The sequence below is a fragment of the Phacochoerus africanus genome, chromosome 6 (assembly GCF_016906955.1).
Source record: "Phacochoerus africanus isolate WHEZ1 chromosome 6, ROS_Pafr_v1, whole genome shotgun sequence".
Classification (NCBI taxonomy): Eukaryota; Metazoa; Chordata; class Mammalia; order Artiodactyla; family Suidae; genus Phacochoerus; species Phacochoerus africanus.
In genome coordinates, this window is record NC_062549.1 from 33,745,872 (window position 1) to 33,764,775 (window position 18,904).

At 46.9% G+C, this 18,904-nt stretch overlaps 1 protein-coding gene across 1 annotated transcript in view; it reads right to left on the minus strand.

The window, feature by feature from the left end:
• Positions 1-5,799: 5,799 nt before the first annotated feature.
• Positions 5,800-18,904, minus strand: part of BAALC (BAALC binder of MAP3K1 and KLF4) — a 90,890-nt gene continuing 77,785 nt past the window's right edge. Inside the window, exon 3 of the mRNA XM_047782935.1 lies at positions 5,800-7,052. Within this exon, the coding sequence (XP_047638891.1) occupies positions 6,942-7,052 (111 nt within the window). The 3' untranslated portion in view covers positions 5,800-6,941. The remainder of the gene's footprint in view (positions 7,053-18,904) is intronic.

The following is an 18,904-nucleotide window of genomic DNA, read 5'->3' on the forward strand; positions in this document are numbered from 1 at the left end:
GTCTGTGTGCACCTTTTAAGAATGGGGTCTCCGTTTCCCCCAGACCCTGTGCACAAGCCCCACTGGCCTTCAATGCCGGATGCTCTGGGGCTCTTTCTCCCAGTGCCAGATCCCCACACGTGGGAGATTGTTGTGGGGCTCGGAACTCTCACTCCTGTAGGTGAGTCTCTGTGAACCAGTTAGTTTTCAGTCTATGGAGCTTCCCACCATAGACTGAAGAGGTATGCGGTTGTTTATATCATGCAGTCGCCCCTCCTACCTGTTGATGTGGCCGCCTCTTTGTCTTCTGGAGTAGGATATCTTTTTGAAGGTTTCTGGTCCATTTGGGTGGAGATTTCTCAGCCTTTAGTTGTGAATTTTGTTGTTTTTAGGAGAGAAGTCGAGCTCCAGTCCTTCTGTTCTGCCATCTTACTCCCATCTCTCTAGCTTTGAAACATCTTAACATTCAGGTTGCCCTCTAGGCCAGTTAAATCAGAATCTCTGAAGGCAGGACCAGGCCTGACAAGTTTTTAAAGCTCCCCAGGTGAGTCCAATGTGCAGCAATATTGCAAACTGTGGTGCTAAGCAGTCCTAATTCTTTCCACCTGCTCAATTTGTGTTTAGAAAATAATTCTATTCCATTTCACCCCTTTCTACAAGGCTGCTCTCTGCACTGGCATGTCCTTTCTCTTTGGGGACCCAGCTAGCCCAGGCCTTTTCCTAGTCTACAACAAAGAGGAAGGAGGGATTACTATGATAGCTATAATACCTAGGTTTGCCATACATTTTAGAAAGACCCTCAAATTTACTAGTAGTACCTTCAGAGGAATTTTAATATTGTGGCACAACTCAAAAGACAGCTACTGGGAGTTCCCCTCATGGCTCAGTGGTTAACGAATCCAACTGGGAACCACGAGGTTGCAGGTTCGATCCCTGGCCTTGCTCAGTGGGTTAAGCATCCGTTGTTGCCATGAGCTGTGGTGTAGGTCGCAGATTCGGCTCGGATCCCACGTTGCTGTGGCTCTGGCATAGGCCGGCAGCCGCCAATTAGACCCCTAGCCTGGGAACCTCCGTGTGCCATGGGGGCGGCCCTAGAAAAGGCAAAAAAGACAAAACAACAACAACAAAAAAAAAGATGGCTACTGCCTTTGCTGCTGCCAAGAAAAAAAGCTTAAAAGAAACAAAGCTGAAATCCTACAGATTTGTAGCTAGGGCGCTGTCACTGATCCTGGCATTAACACAGACAACGTGGAGGTGCTGAGACACTGATGCTATAAAAAGGGCTGTGAAGTCATTTACCATCCATCATGGCAGGAAGGAAATTAACACGTACTGAGCATTTACTGTGCAGTGGACAGAGCAGGGTTTTCACAGATGGGAAAACACAGGTCTGGATCCCAGCTCTGCTGCTTAGTAGATAAGTGGCCTTCAACCTTCGAGTCTCCATTCCTCTTATCTGTAATGTGGGCCTGACTCGACTCACCTGGCAGGGCTGGTCTGTTGAGTACAAATCGTGTGTGTGTGTGTGTGTGTGTGTGTGTGTGTTGCACTGAGCACTGTACCTGGCACAGGGCCATAATTACTATCTGTGGCACACAGCATGTTACCTACATGTGTTATCTCACTTAACCCTCACAGCACACCCTCAAAAAGATGCTGTTGCCTCCACCGAGAGGCCCCCCCCCATTTGCCCCGGAGCGCAAAGCTGTTAGATGACAGGTTAGGATTTGTCTCGTGCACTGAAGCCTCTCTTCCTCACCCTTCCTGCCAGTCTGGCTGCAGCCCCTCGTTTCACAGCCATCGTATAGCTGATTTAGCTATTAGAACAAAGGGAGAGATTCTCTGGATAATGAAATAAAATTTAAAAGGCGATCACATTTTTGGCCATCTTCCTGGCACATGGCAATGTTACAAAAAGGGCTATTTGGATCCGAAAGGGTGATAGAATTTACCCCTTTTCCTTTTAACATGGAGTTCCACCTGGAGGAGATCTAGCAAAGAAATTAAAACTGCAAAGGTGGGAGTTCCCATAGCAGCTCAGCAGAAACGAATTTGACGAGGATCCATGAGGACTCAGGTTCGACCCCTGGCCTCACTCAGTGGGTTAAGGATCCACTAATTCCATTTGTGACAAGGCCTGACAAGTTTTTAAAGCTTGCTGTGAGCTGTGGTGTGGGTCGCAGACGTGGCTCACATCTGGCGTGGCTGTGGCTGTGGCATAGACCAGAGGCTACAGCTCCAATTCGACCCCTAGCCTGGGAACCTCCATGTACCTCCAGAAGCTTCATTGTGTCAGAAGGTGAGAGATGGCAAAGAATAAAAGAGACTTGGTCCCTGCCCTCCTGGAGCTGGTGTTCCAGTGGCAGACACAGACAATAACATATAAAGAAATCAATGACCATGAGTATTTAAGTGGGGATGAATGCTGAAAAGAAAGTTAACAGGAGAATAGATTGGAGGGAGGCAGCAGTGGAAGCAGGGACCAATGAGGAGGCCACTATGCAGCCCTAGGGACAGATGGAAGGAACAGAGTAATGGTTGTAAAGAGAGATGTGGATGGATGCTGAGTACATTTTGGAAACAGAAACAGTAAGATTTGCTCATGGATTCGATGTGGGAAATGAAGGGGAGGGAGCAATCAGTGTGATTCCCGAGGGGTTTTTTGTTTGATCAACAGGATTCTTGGTAAGATTGTGTAAGACAAGGTGAGGAAAAAAAAATTTTTTTTTGGTAGGGCCAGGGGTCCCCTCACCTGGGTTATATTTCCCAGTCTCCCTGCCTGTGAGTTCCTGTACTTCTTCAGCAATATTTAATTCTCCTTAAATCACTTTAAATCATTCCCTAAAACCATTCTCCATGGAAGACCAGTGTCAGAAGGAATGAATACTTCATGCTCTTGGGAATATGGAACAAGAAGATTCTGACATGGTCAGGACTTCCATATGCGGGGATGAGGCTCTAAAGAGAAAGAAAAAAGAAAAACAGGGTCTAGCGTGTACAGTCCTAGGTTCACAGTGGAATTAGGAGCTCAGGGGAATTAGGGACCCAGGCTTCTCCTAGCTTGTTGCTCGTGTGACATGTCTTCCAGTCCCAAGGTCACCTCGTGACCCTGGGACTGCTGTGGCTCCAGCGATTATCTCCTCATTCCAGGAAGCAGGAAGGAGAAAGAAAGGGTCTGGTTAGAAGGCACTTTATAAGGACATTTCCTGGAAGCTTCCAATCTTCACTCATTTTGTCGGCCAGAACTTAATCATGCGGTTAATCCTAACTTTCTTTTCTTTCTTTTTTTTTTTTTTTGTCTTTTTGCCATTTCTTGGGCCGCTCCTGCGGCACATGGAGTTTCCCAGGCTAGGGGTCTAATCAGAGCTGCAGCCGCCGGCCTACGCCAGAGCCACAGCAACACGGGATCCGAGCCGAGTCTGCGACCTATAGCACAGCTTACAGCAACGCGGGATCGTTAACCCACTGAGGAAGGCCAGGGACCGAACCTGCAACCTCATGGTTCCTAGTCGGATTCGTTAACCACTGCACCACAATGGGAACTCCAATCCTAACTTTCAAGGAAGCTAAAAAGTATAACCTTTATTCTAGGTGGGCATGTGCTCAGCTAAGAAAGACAATGAGCATGGATTGTGGCGTTCTAAACTAGGAGTCTCTGCCAGAGCTGACTTTTTCTGGGAAATTCCCAGGTTTTAACACCGTGACAGCCAAACCAGCACACCTGCCATCTGGTTCAGCCAAGCTGACAGTTTTGCTTAGGGGAGCAAATATGGACGGGATGCATTTCTGTGCCATGTGGGGGCAGCCAGTGAGTGGGCTGGTGAGTTAGCAGGGCCTAGACAGGGGGTGTAGGCAGATGTGGGTTCAGATGGCCTGAGAGGTGGGGGCGGGCGGGGACACGTGGGAGGGAAAGCCGGGAAAGGATGCTGAGGCTCAGTCCTTGGGCTGAGCACCCAAGGAGGACTCGGCTGCTTGCAGAAGTGGCTGCCCTGGCTCTATCACCTTTAGGTCTCAGCAGCTCTTCTGAGGGGGAACTCTTTCACTCTCCTCTGAATCCCAAAGTCTCTCCTCTCTCCAACCTTCATGGAGATGCCCTCTCATGCTAGGTGGGGGTCACCCTCTCTGAGGGATAAAGGAGCCTGGCTAGACCCAAACGCCCCAGGAGCTCACCAGCCTTCTCTTGTCACTGCAGTCACCCTCTGAGGCTTGCGCTCAGCTGCATCTCAGCTCCGTGACAGTTCCCCTGCAAATGAGACTCCCACCTGTGCTAGATGCTCCTGCCCAGAAAGGCCTCATATTGTATGGTAGAAAAAGCACTGGAGGAGTTAAGAATCCAACGTTGTCACAGCAGCAGCTTGGGAAGCTACTGTGGCTTGGGTTGATCCCTGGCTTGGGAACTTTTTCATGCCATGGGCTTGGCCAAAGAAAGAAAGAAAGAAAGAAAGAAAGAAAGAAAAAGAAAGAAAGAAAGAAAGAAAGAAAGAAAGAAAGAAAGAAAGAAAGAAAGAAAGAAAGAAAGAAAGAAAGAAGGAAGGAAGGAAAGAAAAAGAAAAAGCACTGGATTTGCAGGCAAATAACCCTCACTTGAGTCCCTACTGACTGGCTGAGTGAACCATAAATACTTTTAAAGCTGTAAATGGGGGCTAGTAGTGTTCTCCTTACCTATTTCACAAGGCTTTTTGGAAGATTCACAAGTATCACTTATGTAAAAGCCCCCTTTGTTTAAAAGAAAAAAAAAATCTGAGCAGCTCTACATACAAATGTAAGGTGTCAGTAAAGAGTCTCTGTAATTGTCCATGTGTTTGCAATTGATGACTTTATTGACACACACTTTGCCAGAGAAAGTGTTAGGCTAATAGAACAATAAGAATCAGTTCCTGTATCATACACACATGAAAAAGTTGTCCGATGTGTTTCCAGTAACAAGGTTTACCTTCTGGTCCTGGGGACATCCAGATCATTCTGGACAGGAGAAACCCAGCTGTGCCCTTCATTTCCTTCTCCTCCAAAGTGAGCAATTGTTTCTATGTCAAACGGAGACACTGTCTCAAGCTGATAAATTCCAAACCGCACGAAGCACTTACATGATGCAAAAACAAGGTTGTAAAGAGAAATGCGGCTTAGCCTGCGGCTGGCAGCACAGTGACTGGTGAAGGAACACAGCACAAAAGCACCGTGCACCGTGTCCGTGCCCCAGGACAGTGAGCCCTTGAACTCGCAGGACCAATGCCGAATTTCGGCAGGTGGTAGCTCCTGCTGAGTAATGCCAGAGGGGTCATGGGCATCACAGGTTTTGCTTTATTATTTTTAAAAGTCCTGGAACATGAAGTTCCCTTAAAGCCCTTTTTCAAAGAATCACAAAATGGAAAAGGTTTGGGAAAACCATACTTTTGTGTATGGTAAAGTCTTAGACAGTGATGAGAACACCCAGATCCGGAGTTTAGGACAGAAACCCATCCTGAGAATAAAAGTGAGAATACACTGCAGAGCAATTCACCCCACACACCTCGTCAGCATCTAAGCCAATCTCCTCGTTATTAAGTTCACCGTCAGATTCAGGATACAAAGCTGTGCCTGGCCAGACTCCAAACCTCTCAGCCTCTGCACAGTGCCCGATGCAGGACTGGCATTTAATGTTTAATGAAAAAACAGGCAATCCACCGAAGGAAAGAAGGATGGATGGACGGACGGACACGACCTGCCTGTGTTTGAGGAATAACAGAGTTGGCAGATAGGGACACCACATGTCTCGAGTTTTCAACCTGCCTGTGTCAATTCTCTGGACCCTGTTAGATAAACACACACCATCAGAGTGCCTAGTTCTGCTAAACGTGGAGTTTATTAGTATGATTGGGTACAACTTTAGTCCTTCCTCTCCCAATCCCAGGCATGTTAAGAGTCCTCTAAAAATCATGCTACATTACTTTGGAGGAAAATACTTCTACCTTTACATGTTTAAAGAAATGCTAGAAAATCCTATCAAAATTGGTTATTTACTTATTTTTTCCCGTCTCAGCTACCTGATTTTTAACACACTGCATGGTGATCTGATGTTCCCGTGAACACACACCCACCAGGTACCGGCTTCTTAAATCGATTCCTTTGCAGACACCAAATGACACAGTCCTGGGTGTGCAAGGAGAGGCTAAAAGAAAGCCGACACATTTCAGATTTTCTCCCTCTTGTGAGCAGTGGCCGGTCTTTGATTAACCATTGCAAATGGCCTGAATGGAGAGAAAAAACGCTCAGCACAAGGAAAGGAAGTGGAAAGCTGGAGAAACACAATGTCTGCAGAGCCGAAAGGGCGTCCGAGGTTGGATGCATTGCCCATGACTGTGATGCTATGATTCAGAGGCTGACATGGACCCCGGCCTGGGCCAGGAGGGTGAAGGTGGAGGAGAGAGACGTGGGTGTGACTGTATCCCAGAGAGGCCCCAGCACACGCCATGGGTGTCAGTGGGGTCAGTGTGTATAAAATTGGACCTGAATCCATCTCATACTGGGCTAAGGAAACAAGAATAACAACGTTTTCCTGTTTTCTTGATTTCTCATACATGAGGGTTTAGAACTGGTGGAAGCCAACTTGTAAGTGAACACAGTACACTTTGTGTTGGTGGTATTTTAAAAAGAAAGAAAGAATAAGCTTGCCCGACCCAGCACACACCACGGCGGCAGGTGGTTTTAGCTCACCACGTCTCCATCAGACCAGACTGCCCGAGGGCAAGAGGCAAACTGAACACACATTTGCAGTTTAATACCCTATGGGAGTGCTCTGCCGATAGGTTTACATGATAAACAGGAGGCTGCCAATGCTCAGGCAGCGGTGCTGCCGGGTAAGACAGGGTCTCACAAGGCATTCCACAGCGTTCCCACGCAGCAAGGGCCACCCGCTTCTTCAAAGTTCCTCGATAGGATCCAGGATGTGAAGGGCACCAAAGAAGTCCATCTGGCCCTCAGCTCTCCTAGTTGATGCATTTCTTTGTGATTCTTTGATTTCTGTCCACCTGTCGGATGCTTTCTGTGACATTAATGGTGACTTCTTTTGCAGATGTCCGCTTAGCGTCCCTTTTAGCCTGTTAAAAAGTTTAACACGATGAGTTGAGTTACTAGGAAATATGCAAAGGTCCTAACATTTGCATTAACCTCTTGAGTTTTGTTCACGTGTGCGCGCGTGCGTGCGCGCACACACACACACACACACACACGGAGAATGATCCTCAAGGACAGAGGTATATATACTCCTTTTCATAGACTGCTCGCTCAGTAGAAGGTCTCATACCAACCTAGTGTAGAGCTTGATATAAGAAATGCTCAGTAAAGCACTTTTGAATGAATAAATGAATGAATTAGCGAAGGTCCATCAAAGGCCAATGTGAGAGGTTTCACAGCTGGCTTTGGCAGAGTGGCTAAGGGTTTGAGTTTTGGATTCAGAATGACTTTGGTTTGAATACTAATTATATGACTTCACTGTGGGCAAGTTTTTTCTAACCTCTCTAACCCTTAGATGAGTTTCCTCATCTGTAAGATGGATGATAATAATAGTACCTAACTCATAAGGTTATTGTAAGGATTAAATAAGGTAATGCCTGTCACTAAATAAAAACAAAAAAAAAGACTTGATAAATATAAGCAAAAAGTAAGATAGATAGTGGTTCTTCAACTCACTTCTTTTTGCAATTAAAAAAAAGTGTTTGCTTTTTAGAGCCACACCTGTGGCATATGGAAGTTCCCAGGCTAGGGGTCAAATCCGAGCTACAGCTGCTGGCCTACACCCCAGCCACAGCAACATGAGATCCAAGCCAGGTCTAGGACCTACACCATAGCTCATGGCAATGCCAGATCCTTAACCCACTGAGCAAGGCCAGGGATCGAACCTGAATCCTCATGGATCCTAGTCACATTTGTTTCCATTGTACCACAACGAGAACTCCTCAATTTTTTTTATTGAATAAAAGAGTCTTTAAATTCTACAGTGCTGTACAATTTCCTAAAGTTTAACACGCACGATTATCTGTAACCCTGTAATAACCCTTTTATCCCTTAACTGTATATTGCCCCCTCCCCGCTGGTAATCATTAGTTTATTCTCTATATCTGTAGATTATCCACTTCTTTTTAAAAATGTTATCTTTTTTTTTTTTTCTTTTTACGGCCACACCTGTGGCATATGGAAGTTCCTGGGCCAGGGGTCAAGTTGGAGTTGCAGCTGCAGCCTACATTGCAGTCACGGCAACACTGGATCTGAGCCACATCTTCGACCTATGCTGCAACTTGTGGTAATGCCAGATCCTTAACCCACTGAGCGAGGCCAGGGATCGAACCCACATCCTCACAGAGACAACATCAGGTCCTTAACTCGCTGAGCCACAACAGGAACTCCGATTATCCACTTCTAAGTGAAGACACACCAATGGTAAAAGTCCAGCATTCATATTAGATACTAAAGCACTGATTAAACTGTAGGTTCTTTGAGCACATGTGCACAGCTCTCCCAGTCCCCCTCAAGTGAAGACAATTTTAACCAGTTGGGGCGATTCTGTGTCCAATTCCCTCAGTGATCGTGTGCCTGGAGGGAGCATAATATGGGCCTCGGGAGCTTTCCCCATCGTGGATGGACAGAGATGTGTGCCACCCTATTCCCACTCCAGGAAGGACCCCTGTTTTTACTTGGCTGGTGCATCTGTCCCTCCGCTGCTGTAAGTTTTGGCTGCTAGTCACCCACAGCCATGCCCTTCTTTTAGGACTCGCCTCCATCTTTCCTGTTGTGGCTTAGTGGGTTAAGAATAGGACACAGTTTTGGGTTCGATCCCTGGCCTTGCTCAGTGGGTTAAGGATCCGGTGTTGCTGCAAGCTGTGGTGTAGGTTGAAGATGCGGCTCGAATCTGGCATTGCTGTGGCTGGCAGCTGCTATTCCAATTTGGCCCCTAGCCTGGAAACTTCCATATGCTGTAGGTGCGGCCCTAAAAAGAAAAGAAAAAAAAAGCATTGCCCTCATCTGACTGGAGCCACCTCACCCAGAAGTACAAGAGGTTATACCCTAATTCCTAGAGACAGCCCAGAGCCCATGCCTGATTACTGAGAATACAAAAGCTTTCCCTTTTGCCTTAAGGGGCTATGAGTGTATGATGCCTTTCACACTCCACAGCTCCTATGGGATCAGGCTGAGTCGACCCTACAGCTGTTTTCAGCTGAGCTCACGTACCTGCTGAACTCGGCCCTCTGTCCCACTCTGCTAACCCGCGACCTTAAGGGCTTCCCCTGAGACTACTCTTTCACTCACTGATTTGCACAAGAACCCTCATCCCAGGCTCTACTGCTAGGGAATCAGACCTAAGATAATACTCTACGGGTAATCTGAGGCACTTTGAATACTATGTCTCTTTAGCCGTAACCATTGATTTCATGAGATAGGACTGGTGGTTCTCCCCTTCAGGGTCCCAGTGCCTAGCATAATCAATCTGAGACATAGTAGGGCCTCAGCTGAGCTTTGGTTGAATAACTGGATGAAGGAGCAAATAAACACACCGCATGTGTGAATGTACCTTTGCTTCACCCATCAGTAGCTAATGTTTAGGCAGAGTCAGTCTTCTCCAAGCCTGAACTGGCACTAGGACCTAGCAGTGACTTGAATGTGTTTATTTTTCCCTAAAAGCAGAGATCCTAAAGAAAAGTGTGGCAATGCTGAGGCTAGCTCCAGCTGCTTTCCATTTCGGGTGTTGGTGTATAAAAGCGTTGAGCCGTGGACTAGAGACACAGAGGACTCATTTGAAACGTGCCAAGTTGAAGGCTGCCTTCCCCTCAAACCGGTGGGCAGTAAGAGAGCTTTCCAGCTGGAAATGTAAACTTTCCGAACTGCATCACTGCTTTTCTTTAGAATTACTGGCAAGATTTCACAAAAAGTTATTCAGGATTCCACGCAGAAAATGTTCTGCTCTATGTCTGAACCCTCCTCCTGAAGCTTAAAAATCTGAGCTAAGATTTAATAGTTGGATGATTCGTGATTTTTCAGCTTCTTTAAGAATCAAAAGCTACAAAACAGTTATTCCCAGAAGAGTCACAGAATATATAGTTTGCATCTCCAGCACAGTGTGGCAATTTCTTAAATCTGTGTATCAAAAGCCTGACTGTACAGAGCCAGATGGACCTGGATTTGGCACAAGGCTCTGCCATTAGTGAGCTGTTCGTGACATTGCTTTAACCTCTGAATCTCAGTCCCCTTACCTGAAAGGGGAGAAATAAATGCCTACTTCTTAGGAGTTTTTCTGGAGAGAATGAACCATGTCACGTAGCATTAAGAGGGTGATCCAACTTCTCCTTGTTTGCCCAAGAGTGTCCCATTTTCAAACAGAAAGTCCCACATTCTGGGAACCAACCTCAGGCCCCTGCAAGCACCAGGGCAGTTAGTCAGCCCAATTATATAGCTTTGGACATTAATGCTATTTGTAAAATGATGTCAGTCAAACATACCAAATTTAAATCGAAAACCTTGTTCTACTGAAACTATGACTACTTCTAAACACCAACAATAATAATAACGCCACAAGACCCGCATTTGCATAAAGAACAAACTGGAGTTCTGTACTCTAATGATGGGCACCACCGCCAAAGCCACTTCCAAACAATGAAACTGTATTTAATTTGGCTAATTAAACAATCAGAACAACAACGCACTGACTTGGAAGCATTTTATTTATTTATTTAGTTCGTTTTTTCTAGGGCCAGTCCCTCGGCATATAGAAGTTCCCAGGCTAGGGATCTAATCAGAGCTGTAGCTGCCAGCCTACACCACAGCCACAGCAACACAGGATCCGAGCCACGTCTGCAACCTACCCCACAGCTCATGGCAACGTCAGATCCTTAACCCACTGAGCAAGGCCATGGACTGAACCCACAACCTCATGGTTCCTAGTTGGATTTGTTAACCACTGAGCCATGACAGGAACTCCTGGAAGCATTCTATAAATGAGAAACTTCTGAGTCTAAGGCCTCAGAGGCACACCCCCTACCCCTTTTAAAGCAGCACGACAATCCAGGAGGTCGGGAGTTGCTGAAATCTAGTTTCAACATGAAGTCTGAGATTTGATGCCCAAATGAGAAAAAGACGATGGCCCCCTTTTTCTCCAGAAAGAAGTTCCAAGAAGTAAGTCGTTTTGCCCTCCTATGAGAAAAGTTCCTGTTGTGGCTCAGAGGGTTCAGAACCTGACTAGTATCCATGAGGGTGAGGGTTTGATCTCTGGCCTCACTCATTAGGTTAAGGGTCTGGGGCTGCCATGAGCTGTGGTGTAGGTCACAGATGCGGCTCGGATCTGGCATTGCTGTGGCTGTGGTGTAGGATGGCAGCTGCAACTCCAGTTCAAACCCTAGCCTGGGAACCTCCATGTGCCATGGGTGCGGCCCTTAAAAAAAAAAAAAAAAAAAAAGGAAAGACAGTACCACTTGACCATTTGTATCTCAGGGACTGTGACACTTTGTATGACACAGATATTTCCCCCTCTGATGCGGTTTTCAGCCAGCCAGCCCTTGTAATTGAACACCCAACCCTCTTCATTTAACGACAGGAGAAGAAAATGTGTCCTTAGTGCAATTACTGGCTTTAAAAAAAAAAAAAGATCTTATGGTTCTCAACCCAATGATGAGAAGAACTTATTGGCACCTTTTTCCTTTGCAGCTGTCTGCTAATTCAATCCTTCCTTCACTTCGAAAATCCTTGTTTTGTGGGTTTTATCACCACTGACTCTTGTTAATGGGCCACATTCTTGTTTCTCACCCAGTTTTACAGCTTTTCTATTCTTCCCTTGCCTCGTTTTTAATTTCTGCAAGTTCAGAATTACAGATTTTAGTCCTCTTGATACTGCGTCTTTAATTAAGTCATTTATTGGCTGCCATTTCTCAAGGGTAACTAGACTGACGGTGATAACTTCCTGGCAGATGGACCTGCTTCTCTTGGGGCTCAAAAGTCGACGACCCAGCTCATTCCCAGAAGGAGGCCTGGACTCCAGAGGGCAGCTAAGTCAGCTCAGCCTTTTCTCACGTTCCCCCGAAACGGAAATAGAAATGTTCTCTGCTTGACTTTGATGCCAGAAATATACCCAACATGGGGCTGTGCCAACCTTTCCGCAAGTTCCTTGCAGACAATGAAAAAAAATCAGGCTTACTGAAGATCATGATTTATTAGACATCAATTTTCTGTATGACTAGTATTTAAAAAATCTTTTTATTAAAGTATAGTTGACGTACAATGTTGTGCCAATTTTTGCTGTACAGCAAAGTGACTCAGTTATACATATAAATACATTCTTTCTTTTTTTTTGCTTTTTAGGGATGCAGCTGTGGCATATAGAAGTTCCCAGGCTAGGGGCTGCATCAGAGCTGCAGCTGCCGGCCTATGCTACAGCCACAGCAACCCCAGATCCCAGCTATGTCTGTGACCTACACCACTGCTCATAGCAACACTGGATCCTTGGCCCACTGAGAGAGGTCAGAGGTCAAACCTGCATCCTCATGGATACTAGTTGGGTTCATTACCGCTGAGCCACAACGGAACGCACAGCTCATTATTATTATTATTTGTCTTTTTGCCATTTCTAGGGCTGTTCCCGCAGCATATGGAGGTTCCCAGGCTAGGGGTCCAATTGGAGCTGTAGCCGCCAGCCGATGCCAGAACCACAGCAACTCGGGATCCGAGCCACGCCTGCAACCTACACCACAGCTCATGGCAACACCGGCTCCTTAACTCACTGAGCAAGGCCAGGGATCGAACCCGAAACCTCATGGTTCCTGCTCGGATTCGTTAACCACTGAGCCATGACGGGAACTCCACATCTCATTATTTCTTAGGGAGCGTTGCAGGGATTTTCCAACCAGACACACCCTGGGCCATCTTATTCCCTCTGTACTTTCTTCTTGGCCTTTAACCAGAGTTTGGATTCTATGTTTAATTGCTTGTTTGTTTGCTTATTTTTATACCTTCATCAGATTAAAACTTCGAGGAGGTAGGATCCCAGTCTGTTGTAGTATCCCCAGCATCTTGTGCTTATCACATCATAGCTGTCTGACAAATAATTTGATAAAGAACATGGAGTTCCCATCCTGGCTCAATGGTTAAGGAATCCGACTAGGAACCATGAGGTTGCGGGTTCGATCCCTGGCCTTGCTCAGTGGGTTAAGGATCTGGCGTTGCCCTAAGGAGTGGTGTAGGTCGCAGATGAGGCTCGGATCTCGAGTTGCTGTGACTGTGGGGTAGGCCGGTGGCTACAAATCTGACTTGACCCCTAGCTTGGGAACCTCCATATGCCGCAGGAAGCGGCCCTAGAAAAGGCAAAAAGACAAAAAAGAACACATGTGTGAAGATACATCCTCAAAGGAAAAGACCCCCGGGAACAGAACCTGTTTGCATGGCCCTGCCTAAACATCCTAAAACTTTCCTGCAGGGTTTCAATCATGCTCGTTATTGACTGTTTCTTGCCCCATCCCTGAGAGACCCGGGTATGTTGCTCATTCACTGTTCCCCTTGAGGCAGCTGAAGTCACTCAGGCTAAAGCCATCTGTCCAAGGCCAATGTCAACAGAGGTGGTGAGTTGAACTACAGATGGTGGGGGGCTGGATGCGGGCTTCGGGTGTCACCTCCAGCCTCCCACAGGTGCCAGCGCTCACACTAAATTCTCCACCATTTTGCTTCGGGTCATGGGAAGGAAGATCATGCAGTCTGGAGGCAGAGAGACCTGGGTTTGAATGCCAACACAGCCCAATCACTGCTCCTTGTGCCAAGCTGGCCAGATACCTAACCTTCCCGAGCCAGTTTGCCCAGCCGGGGAATGATGCTACTTACCACTTAGAGTGGTGAGCGGTGGGGACCATGCCATATATTTCGTGTGTCTGGCTCACAGTAGACACTCTGATGATGTTAGTTCCTTCCTCTCCTTCTTCCCAAAAGATTAAAGTCTGAGACTCATCAGCTGCAACTCAAGACGTTTTTCCCTTCAGCCAAGTCCCATGAGAAGGAGACACAATAACAGACGTCTAGCTGCTTCCGAATTCCGTGAACTTATTTGCTGCTGCTTCACTGGCATGAATTGGGGTCATTCAGGAAACTTTGATCTTAGCAACTTCACAAGGGCCAGGATGCTCGTCTCCAAAGGCAGGGATCAGATCATGCCTCTGGCAAAACTCTCAGGAACTCCCCAAGCCTAAAGCAAATCCTGTGCAGACCACAGTGCCCTGGGCTAGCTCAGTCGAACTCAGGCTAGGGGTTTTTATTTATTAGGTATCAAATGCCAAAAGGAGTGGATGCCTTTCAACTTAAACCTCAGACAGCGCAAACACTAGGAAGGCAGTAAAACCTGATTTAGAAAAGCAATTCGGCTCCAGGAAAACAATCATCAATCATATGACAGGGTACTGGATGGGGAAGAGGGTGCAGTGCTGGGGGAAACCTTTCTAATCTGAATTAGATTAGAATCAACACAAGTACATCCTAGGTGCAAACTCCAGAAGCAGGCTCAGGCAGCCAGGGAGGAATGCAAGAACAAGAAGGTCTCTGCCTGAGACCTTCCAATTGAATTTTTTTTTTTTTTTACTTAGATGACTAGTGAGTCTTGCAATTGTTTTGTTTGTTTGTTTTGGGTTTACTTTTTCTTGTTCAGCGGAACATGCAGCATCTGGAAGTTCCCAGGCCAGGGATCATATTGGAGCCAGAGCTACCACCTTCGCCGTAGCTGCAGCAACACTGGATCCTTAACCCACTGTACCAGGCTGGGGATCAAACTGGTGCCCCCCACAGAGACAAGCCAGATCATTAACCCATGGCACCCACTCTGAGTCTTGCAATTCTTCATCCACATAAGGTAACAGCTGCTACTGAGATGCACTGTGGAAATCACTATACACACACCCACACCCACACCCACACACCCCTATGCTGCTACACTGCTTCCTTTTCACAGGCTCAAACTAGCATATGCAGCCAAGTATCCTTCTAAAAGGTCTCCCTCTCTGGTTGTCCCCAATGATTTCTTTGTTCTCTCTCCTTTTCACATCATGTTTTTGTTTTTTCTAGGAAAACTCTCCTCTTGAATCTCATTTCACCAGCAGCCAGGAGAAATTTAGGCTGGTCCCTTCCTCCCTCCTGGATCAGGCCTCCCTCTCTGGTCACATCTCTGAGGCCTCACCTCCCTCTCCCGGTTGGCACCAAGCCTTGCCAACAATCAAACACTGGGGTGGGGGAGGGGCAGCAGGAGGAGGGGCAGCAGGAGGAGGGGGCTCCTGAGCTGAGCATCAGTCCAGGCACTGGCTAATTTCTTTAGCGCAGTCTGGCCACTTTGCCAAGAATAATAAGGCAACTCAAAAAAGATGCAGCTTCTGGGGAATTCCTGTCATGGCTCAGTGGTTAAGGAATCCGACTAGGAACCATGAGGTTGCCATTCCATCCCTGGCCTCGCTCAGTGGGTTAAGGATCCAGCCTTGCCGTGAGCTGTGGTGTAGGTCAAAGACGTGGCTCGGACCCCACGCTGCTGTGGCTCTGGTGTAGGCTGGCGGCTACAGCTCCAATTAGACCCCTAGCCTGGGAACCTCCATGTGCCTCGGGTGCGGCCCTAGAAAAAGACAAAAAAAAAAAAAGATGCAGCTTCTGAGGAAGTGAAGGCTCGTGGGAGGCCAGCCGAGAGCTACATCCACATCCACTTTTGTGCCTGAGCTGGGTTCTTGAGGAGGCAGCTCTGGAGGAGAAAAACAAGACTTCTAAGCCTGAAGAGATGGCACGTTCTGAAGAGGTGGCACATTCAGGTCAGAGAGTAAACATCTGGAGGTGGCCCAGAATTCCTGAGCAAATAATTAGCAGGAGAGAATCCGCTTGAGCTGTTTGTTGAGCTCAGGGAAGGAGAGGGTGGGGAGGAGACAGTCAGTGATTTATCAGAGGCTGTGCAGCCAAAAAGGTCCTGAGTGACTGGAGCGAATCAATGTTTAACAGAGAAAGGGAGAGCGCGCCCCACTGAGACAGTTGCAACTTGTGAAAGATCATTTTTTCTGCCGGTTAGCACCTATGAACACCAGGCATGAGACCGAGGCCAGAAGGAACTGAAAGAGGGAGGATGTGGTTTGTTTGGTGGGACCCGGAGTGGGGAAGGGCTCTGAGCACAAGCTGCTGTCGCTCATAGCCATTAGCGACATCAGTTGCCCCTCTTGGCCCTTAGAAAGTGATCTGTGGGATCACATCTATGTTGCTTTTTTAATTTTATTTTTATTTTTATTTTTATTTTTTTTTAATGGCTGCTCCTGCAGCATAAGGAAGTTCCCAGGCTAGGGGTTGAACTGGAGTTGTAGCTGCCAGCCACAGCCACAGCCACAACCATGCAGGACCCGAGCCACATCTGCAACCTACACCACAGCTCACGGCAACGACGGATCCTTAAGTCACTAAGCAAGGCCAGGGATCAAACCCCCATCCTCATGGATGCTAGTCAGGTTCTCAACTCCCTGAGCCTCAACAGGAACTCCCTTTTATTTTTTTTCACATCAATGTTAAGTCCACTGGTTGTTACTCCCACAAGCGGCCTTTTATTTCCATCACAGCACCACTTCAAATCTATAAGACTTTGTTCATTTATTCTGTAGTATCTGACTTCCCCACACTCAGCACCACTAAAACTGGCAGCTGCTTCAGAGCAAAGGGCATGTGTGCCCGTCCTACTCGCGGATCCTTGGCCTTAGAACAGTGCCAGATGGCGCTCAGTTGACAAACATAGATGAATGAATCCAAAGAGTGCTTACAGGAACTGATGAGGAAAATTTCCAGGCCCAGAAAGGATGGCCTTCAACAAATTCGCTTTGCAATCTAAATGGGAACACTGTGTAGACAAGTGCATGAAGATACACACTTCATGAACAGGTTCTTCTAGAGAAGGAAAGCTTAAAAAAAATTACAAAAGTGCCAAGGAACTGTCAAACAGTGGCCTGATGATGTCCAGGCAATGCTGTGAAGTATTAACAGGTCATTTTGGAGGAGCTAAGGAAGAGTGGATACTGCCTGCGTCAGACACAGAAAACACAGGAAGCATTAGCCTGGATATGAGACAAGCTGGGAAGAGACAGTATATAGAAAGCCCTGGAGAGAACAGGAAGAAAATTCTTTTCTTGGGGCAGATTCTTGGCAGCCGAGCCCCAAGTTGGTACGAGATGGCTCTGCTGACAGAAACTATAACCAGAGGTAGACCAGCGGATCCCTTAGGCAGCAAACCTTTGCTTTTGAGGAAGTCAGGGCGTCCAGTGGCTGGTGAGGTCCCAGAAAGTCCACTGATGCATTTCAGCAATGATCTCAAATCGTACAACTGAAGCTATCTGCTCCCTGATCTTATTTTGGAAATACTTGCAACACAGCATTGTTCATTGAATTGTGAAAACAAAAGCTGTGACGTTGGCTTATCAGTGTGTGCCATCTGCCCCCCCCCCCCCCGGCCCCCGTGCTGTGTTGGTCAGGTGTGTGTGCTCCTCACTCCCCTGCAGCTCGGTTTCTATTGTGGCTAAAGCTCTAGAGGGGCCAGCTCCTCTGGCTCCCTTTTAAGACTACCACACAAGCCCCCAGGTATGTTCATGGGTGCTGTGGGAGGGCTTTCCTGAGCCACCTCTGAGTCTCCCATCTCACCCGTGAACTGCAGACAACAATCCTAATATCGCAGAGTCATTGTGAGGATTAGATGAGATAATACAACGAGTGCTTAGCAGCCTACACCACACCTAAGGGCCTAAGAAAGACAGGACTGAGCACAATTTACTGGCCTTAAATTCCTACGGTCCATAACTGGAACCCATCTGCTGCTGGTTAGTGTGTAAAGTCGTGTAACCACTTTGGCAGTAACTATTAAAGTCAAACATATCCCCACCCTGTGTGGCAGGAATTCTATTCCTGGGTACACACCCCTGAGAAGTGAATGTCCACCAAAGGACAGTCACAAGAATGGCCACAGCTATGCTGCTCAGAACAGCCCTGAACTGGAAACAACCCAAATGTCCTTCAAGGCGAATGGTTGCATTGCGGTGTATTCATTTAGTGGAATACACATAACGATGCGAATGAGAAAATTTTTGCAACCCACAACATCATGGCTGATTCTCACCAGCATAATGTTGAACAAAAGACACAGACACGAAAGAGTGCACACGGCATGATTCCATTTATCAAGGTCAAAAATAAATACACTGGTCGCTAATGCTAGATGTCAGAAGACTGGTTATGTTGTGGGGGGTGGACAGTGACTGGCACATCCCATTCACCGCAGTGAGGGGCACAAGGGGGATTTTTGGAGTATTGACACTGTCCTGTGTCTCCTCGTGGAAGATGTTACATGGGTGTGTCACCTTATTAAAATTCATTGCACTTATGACTGATGTGTACATTTTTCTAGGTGTACGTTATATGTGGTAGGCTGTCCCTAATCCTTTGCTGTCTCTCCACTGGGGACAGAGGGCATTTCCTTGTCCTGTTGATGCTGGGCTTGTCCATGTGAATTTGGCTAAGAGGAGGTTAGATGGTAGGATGTGAGCAGAGACAGGAAATATGTTCGAGTGGTTTGGCTTTGCACTCTTGGGTTTCTGCCACACCCATGAGAATATACCTCCCAGAGCTGTGGCTATTTTAGTCTGATTCCAAGAATAATACTCATGGAACAGACTGCGCTAGAACTGGAGCCTGAAGCCTGGAGCCTGAGGTCAGGTCTAGCCATTCCAGTTGCAGCTGATTGTGAGGAAAAAAAGATTGTTGCTTTAAGCCGCTGAATGTTGATTTGCTTTGTTATGCAGCATTATTGCGGCAATAGCTGACTAATACATCATTCTTTGACAAAAAAGTACTTTAAGATCTCTGTGCTCCACTTTTCTAAGAGTCACCTATTTCAATTTTTTTTTTGTCTTTTTTGTCCTTTTAGGGCCACACCCAT